Raw genomic sequence first — 7,352 nt, 5'->3', positions numbered from 1 at the left:
GGGAGTTTGTAATTGTCAGGGAAACTCGCATTGCCATCAACAGTTGTTTTGTTATAGTGAAGACAGTAAGATTGAGTTCTTAATCAGGCTGAGCTAATGAAAACAGTTTCCAGCTGTTTTTTTTTATTCTTGAGACCTACAATTATCTAAATACATGATGTCTGCTGAGCTATTTCTGGTTGCTATTTTATCGTGTAACATTAGCTGGCAAAAACGCACTCTGTTATTATCTGAACTTGTGTGCTCTGAAGCCTTGTGTGCAAGACAAACAGTGGAAATGAGCTTTTTTGTGAAGATTTCAGCGACGCCAACATTCTTTAGTACCTGTGCAGCCTGAAGAGACAGTCTTACCCTGTTAGTCTTCGTAGCTCGCTTGCAACTGCTTCAAGAAGTTTGTTGCATCGTCTTTGACAATCGCCCTTTTTCTTACCCAGGACTATGTGTGTAGGAGCTTCTTGAAGGACAGGTGTTAGAAGTGGTAACCACAAAAAAAAAAAACCACCAACCCTTAACTGATGTGTCTTATTTTCTTTTTTTTTTTTTAAAGGTGAGAAACCTTATCACTGTGACTGGGAAGGCTGCGGATGGAAGTTTGCCCGATCCGATGAACTTACTCGTCACTACAGAAAACACACAGGCCACCGCCCTTTCCAGTGCCAGCGGTGTGACAGAGCGTTTTCCAGGTCGGACCACCTCGCCTTACACATGAAGAGGCACTTTTAATTGGAAGCAGTGGATCTTTCCCCAGCTGCCGTAGAGATTCAGTATTTACAGCACAAGGGACTGTCTTCCGCGAGATGGGGAGAACGCAGTTTAAGCACTACAGATAATCAAGGTGAAGTCTTCCAAAGAGTGGAAAAGAGGGATAATTGCATACAGACGTTGCAACCTTTTTTTTTATATATATATACCTTCAAAAGAAAAGAGAACCAAAAACATTGGGGTCAATGACTGGATCTTCTATCATTCCATTTGTAAATCCAACTTGAATTATTTCCGGACTACAAAATGCCAAGGAGTGACTGGAAGTCACGGATATCAGGGTTAAACAGACTGTGTGTAGTTCGGAAGGGTGGGGATATTACACAGGGAAATTACATTCCCTTAATTTTCTTTCAATGCAATATTAGATGTAAATGTCATCTTGTACTTTCCTTTTTTTTTTTCCTTCTAAAAGCCATTACAATGTTAAAAGAGGAGGAAAAATTCAGGTACAGAATTATATTTTAAAAGCCTGTTTCATGGTGCTTAGTGACTGTTGGTTCTAGAGGTACCAAAACCAGGAAGCCAAAGTTCTCAAACTGCTGCATATCTGACAAGGAAATACCTAAATCAGGTAAATAAACCTGGTTTATCTTTTCTTAAAGAAAATAACTTTATGCAGACAGTCTGTAATGCACTGTGGTTTCGATGTGCAATAGTTTGTACAATGGTTTATTCCCAAATATGCCTTAAGCAGAACAAATGTTTTCTATATAGTTCTTTACATAATAAATATGTAATATAAAGTTAAGCAAACTTCTATTTTGTATATTTGTAAAATACGAAGTAAAAATGAACATTTTGTTGGAATTTGTATTTTGCATATTCAAGTGGAAAATAAGTTTTAAATAAACCTATAATATTTTATCTGAACGGCTTCTCTCATTTTCTTCTGTGCGTGGATACGTCCAAAGAAAGCTTTTTAAGTATTTGGTAGCGGTTGAGTTTCCCCAGGCAAAAAGGGGGTGGCAGCGAAGGTTTGTAGTCTCAAGGCTCTGAAAGATAGGATCGTGTAAGTGCAGTGCTGATGTTAAGACATCTTTTTAGGGAAAAGGGTGTACTGAATTTTTTTTGCTCTGAATATCAAATTGCCACTTGTCTCACCTGCATGATGAAACTCTTAATTTACCATTTTTAAGGTAACTGTTTGAATTATTTGTTTGAGGAAATAACATCTGGTGGGGACATTAGACTTTGCATATTCAGAGATAACAAACTCTAGAATTTCGGCATGAAAAATTTCTAGCTTCATTTTCTTGGGCTTCTCAGATGAGCTGGTGTAACCGCCTCCATGCGAGTGAAGGAAAATCGACTGAGTAACATGACAAAGAATAAACTTGACTCAAGGAATAAAGAGTGCGTGCATAAAACGCCTTCTAAACTATATAAACTACATGGAGGTTCTTTTGAAGCCTGCGCTATCCTGGGAATTCAGTAATTCGGCAGTATCTGAAGAGCCAAAATTCCTGTAGGAATCCTGGTATGCATACATAACTTGGGAAGGCTGACCTTGCAGAGGCTGCAGACCGTGAGGCTGTACGTTCGAGCTGTGCTGCTGCAAGGTCCCCAGTGCACCTTCAGTTGCACTCGCTCTGCTGCAGTTCAAGGCAGGGAGCCTGCTGCATGCCCCAGGTTGTTCCCCTTTTTTGTCATAGCTGCTGTCCTTAGGGACCTCGTTGCTCTAGTTTCTTTACAAATGTGTAGCAATAAGATGATTTCAACGTGAATGCTTGATGAATAGGGACCTGTTTTTCTCACCACTCTTTGTAAAGAAAAGAAAGAAAATTATTCCTCTTCCACTGGTTTAAAATGTCAGTCAGCTAGGAATTTGGATATAGGTAATGTTCAATAAAGCTGAGCATGGAAAACAAATTACAGGCAAGAGCCATTCATATTTTTGCAGTAGTTAAAATAAGAGTGGCGATACCAACTTTTTGTTCCCAAATGCGCCTTAGGAATGCTATTAAATTTCACATTTTGATGTGTTCTTTGTGCAGTGCCTGGGCTGTTTTCTTTCTAAGTCCGTGTAAGTAATATAATGATGCAGAAAATACTTCTCACCCCTTATCTCCTAGGCATGCTTTGTTCAACTGAAAGCTATCTTTGTTGGTTTGGTTTATAGGTAACACGGGTAGTAGGGAATGCCTTGTTTGGTTTGCAAATAGCAAGTATTTAAGGCTAAATTACAGTTATGAGTCATCCTTTATCTGAAGCTTTTTTTCACGTGAAAACTTTTTACAGTTAAACCAGTCATTTTTTACCTCCTCTGTTGCTCTGCTTGTGGATTCTGGATGAGGGATCCAAGGTCAATGCTGCCACTGGCACATAACCGTGTGCCTGAAGCGTGTTGTCCTGTCTTGAGAATGCTGGAGCATGCTTGGGGAGCTGTAGGATCACCCCTCTCTGTATGGCTGCCATTCCAGAACCTTTTACATCTGTGCAAGGTTTACGGTCCTAACATACCCGCAAGTACGGAAATCTGGAGATTCCATCTGAGAAACTTGTTCCTTTTGCTTTTTGAGTGTTCTGTCTTTATGCAGCCTTCAGAATTTTGTAAGATGCTCTAGCATTTACTAATGCTTTATCTGCTTCTAGCCAACTTCAGTTTCTGCTTGATGGTTTTATAGACCCTAGGTTTATAGTTGCACGAACAATGGCATTCTTGAAACAGGGCTTTGTTCTCTTCTCCTGCTTGATTTTTTTTTTTCCCCCTTTTTCTGTTTTTCCTGATCCTAACCAAGCTGTCCCTCATGCATGACTTTTCTACCCAGACCTAAACGGGCACGGTTGTAGCTTGGTATTCAAAAAGAAATGCTGCTGTTCCTTTAACCATTTCCAAAATGCTACTCCTATACTTTTGCTCTGGTAAATTAGGCAGAGCTAGGAACAGCACACTGTGTTCGCCACCTGTTTCATTGTGCCTAGCGTCCTGGAGTTGCACTTAGGTGCAAGACTGTACATGGATGCAGTGCAACAACACATGTATCAAAAAGCCTATCTCGTAAAACATATGTAAAACACCCAGCAATCTTGTAAGGGTGTCTTGAAAAACGAGATTTGTTCAGCATTGCTAAAGGTATATTCATGTGCCTCTGTGCTCAGGCTGGGGCATCTAAAAACAGGGTTTGAGGCTATTATGGGTGGCCTCTCTGACGTGGGGTGAGCACCCCCAAAGCTGCCCCAGAGCACTATTTTAGCTACCGAAGTGAAAAGCTCAGTGGCAGAGGAAGATCTCTGCGGTCAGACTACAGCCATCCTTAATCCCGCTCACCCCTAGCCCAAATCTCTCTCAAGCACACTTAACGTGTGAAGATGGAGCTGTTTAAAACAAGATGGCACATGTCTGCCTACCAAGTGCCAAGTATTCAAAAATGGCATCGGAATAAAAAGCTTCTCAGAGCTGCAGCACTTCTGTGTGCTTGTCTTGCTGCACACCACAGGCTGGAAGTTTGCACACTTCAGACTTGGTCGTTGATCGTAATCCAGCACAAACGCCTTCAGCTTTCCCCTGTCGCGTGAAGGTGCACTTGCAAGAGAGTTGCTCTTCCCCCGTGGAGGTTACTGGATCCTGCCACTGCTGAAGTCAACTGCGAATCTCACGAGGATTCGTATTAAGCTGATACGAATCAGTGAATTTCGTTCTCCTTCTCTTTAATAAGGGGTGATCAGACTCCTGCGGTTAATCACCCCGAGTGCTAACGGTTCGACCGAATTAGTTTACACAGGTTTCCTATGGGAGTGTGCTAGACGTTCAAGCTAGCCTGCTTCCACTAAAGTCCCTGGCAAACACTTTCAATGGCACTTGAGTGCGAGAATTTCCCAATTAACCCAGCTGCAAACTGTGTTCCTCCCTAGGCTTTCCTCCTTCCTGAGTGCGATGGGGTTGTGTGCTCCAAGGCAGCAGAAGAATGGGAATGGGTTGCCAATGTGGACGGACAGGCCAGTAGTTACAGTATAGGGCTCTGGCAAGGGTCTGGACGAGGTAGGGGTGCCAGCTGGAGGAAGTAAACCCCAGGTATGGTGAGCAAAACTCACATGGAGAGGAAGAGGAACACCACTGCCACTGGCGCATCTTGACTCGTACTTGCCAGGAGAGCTCCCCAGATTAAACAGCTGTGTGAAGGCTCAATGGATATATCTTTGGAGACCAAGGAGATGAGTATGTACATAAAAGAGGGGAAGGCCCATCATTCACCGAAACTTAATTGAGGTCACATTGGCTTGGAGCCACAGGGTAACACACCCACATTCCCCTGTCTGCCGTATGGCTGGATGACTCACGTTTCGTCTGCCCTTCACTCCTCCTGTGACTTATGGGGGGACATTTTCGTTACTACTGAGGGCATTGCAACCCAGTGCAGAAGTCATCTCTGCGGCATGGAAGTGGGTGGTGGTGGTGGTGTTTCCGCAGCCTTGTTCTCCACCCTGTCTGCATAGAGGTTATCTGTTAGTCTCCTTTTCACCTTTGGATGCTTACCCGTGAGCTCTCAAGGCTCGAACCTTCGTGGTGTGAAAGACAGGAGGGGGGAAAGTGGCTTGTGCTTTATTAATGTTTATTCTATGTTTAGAGCATGCATGCCCAGAGTTTTACAGAAGACACGTGGCCCTAGTCGCTGCTCACAAGAGGTATTAGGCAGCTGTACCTTTTCCCTCCGGTGATGCTTTCTGGACTCTTGGAGCTGTGACTCCTTCTGTAAACCAAGATGGTGATTTTCGCATGGACCCGGTCTGCTCGGGGTCAGCCTTGTGATATGCTTATTAACAAGACGTTTTAAGGGAACACGCCAAGCTCCTTTCATTCTGAAGCTTGGGTGAGCAGAAGGGTAATCGTGTGCTGCTATCACCACAGCCATCTTGCTACAACTCTGAGAAGTTTTGCATGGTTTTGCTTTGGGTACAGCGTGCTTGTTTATCAAGCACAAGCTAAGGCTTGCTTAAACCTTGCCATTCAAGTTCTCCGCTATTAAACTTTCAGGCTTTATTCAACAAAATGATGCAGCTTCCCTGTATTGGTTGGCTGAAGACCCTTAATTTTAGAAACAGATATCCTGCAGTTATTCAGAACGATTTCCCCCACTGCCACAGTGGTTAGACATGGTCTGACAAGAAACCTTGCACCACCAGCATGCAGGGGTTTATTTACTGGGAGCCTCCTCGATGCTGTTGAGTGTCTATTTGCGCATGTCCTAGTGTCGATGCCTTCATGGTTGGCAGGAGCAGAGTGTCATGTCTGCTTTGTCCTCCCACCCCTAGAAAGGTGTGGGAAGGCTCTCCGATTTTGCTGGCCTGGGGAAGTGGGCTTGCAGTTGCCACATGAAAAAACTTGCCTCCCCAGGCTTTTGCCACTGGCTTCCATGTGTCCGCCATGTGCTTCCTGCCCTGTAGAAATACTGCTGAGAGGGCTTTGCTCACATGTACGAAAAACTGTTTCTTGAGGTTCCTGTGTGAGTTGGACTTGCACATTGGGCCTTTGGGACGGTGCCTTGGCGTCAGCGCCGTTTGATTTCCAGATCTCAGATGGAGTCTTCCAGCACAAGGGATTGCCTGGGGACTTAGCGTCCATCATCGTTATGTTCCTCTTTTCTTATAAAAATGAATATTGTACGCTAATATGTTGATAAATTACTAGGGGCAACATTGACAGTGATTACTGAAGTGTGTTGGAATTTACTTTCTAAGCTCTGGACGAGGTTTTATTCTGTGTTTAGGCTCCAAACATCCTGAGTCAATAATGCTGTTGGCTATTCAAGGAGGCTACCCAAAGGGATGTGTCTGTCTTTGCACCAGGATGTACTAGGTTTGGCTGTCCTTTCTCAGTTCCCGCATCACACTATTTCAGCAACAGACTCCCCTGCCTGACAAGGGATGGCTGAATTTGTTGGCCATGCAACAGGCTATTATTTGTGTTTCAAAATATCAAAACGCTTTCCTGTGGAAAGCAAAATACTTCACTGCTTTCAGCCTTCCTGCCTCCCCAGTAACTGTTTGTGCTCTCTTCAGCCTTAGAGAATATTATAATGCTGCTGTCACCTGTACGAGATGTTTGATTACCTTCCTTCTGTAAATACTTCCTAACCAGCATTTACTTTGACAAAGTTCCTGTATTCACAATGTAAAACTGGCAAGGCTTCGTATGCAAAGAGACCAACTTCTTGTGGTTGGGGCAATTGCGTTTCCTTTAACTCCGCTGTGGACGAGCCAAGGAGCACAGGGCAGAGCTGCGGCCAGTGTAGTCCGGCCACCGGTATTCTCCCTCAGCCACTGGCCGTAAACGTAGTTGTAAGGCACAAGTAGCCCTGTGATGGGCATCTCTGGGGCGATCCCACCTCGCTTTCCCTGGAAAACTCCCTTCCAAGCCCTGATGATTACAGGTTTGTTCAGGCCGAGAAGCTTGAGGAGCACAGATGCCTTTCCAACCTCTGTTTATTTTATGCTGTAGCTCTGCAGATTCCACTTACTCAATAATACTTGATCCTCTTCAGTGCCTTCCTGAGCTTCTGGCTTCAGAGAGACCTTGTGGCAAGGAGTTCCGTGGTTGGTTATGAACTAGCCTAAAAATAGAGGCGGGGGGGGGGGAGGAGAAAGTATTT

The 7,352-nt window shown here is 44.1% G+C and overlaps 1 protein-coding gene across 1 annotated transcript in view; it reads left to right on the top strand.

The window, feature by feature from the left end:
* The window catches only part of LOC104131849 (Krueppel-like factor 4), a 2,747-nt gene extending 1,427 nt beyond the window's left edge, over nt 1-1,320 (top strand). Inside the window, exon 3 of the mRNA XM_009645060.2 lies at nt 548-1,320. Coding sequence (XP_009643355.2) covers nt 548-723 — 176 coding nt within the window. The 3' untranslated portion in view covers nt 724-1,320. The remainder of the gene's footprint in view (nt 1-547) is intronic.
* The last annotated feature ends 6,032 nt before the right edge of the window (nt 1,321-7,352 follow it).

This window comes from Egretta garzetta, unplaced genomic scaffold, assembly GCF_000687185.1.
Source record: "Egretta garzetta isolate BGI_Z169 unplaced genomic scaffold, ASM68718v1 scaffold850, whole genome shotgun sequence".
Lineage (NCBI taxonomy): Eukaryota > Metazoa > Chordata > Aves > Pelecaniformes > Ardeidae > Egretta > Egretta garzetta.
Note: the sequence above shows the minus strand (reverse complement) of the source record. Positions and strands in the feature narration are given on the sequence as shown.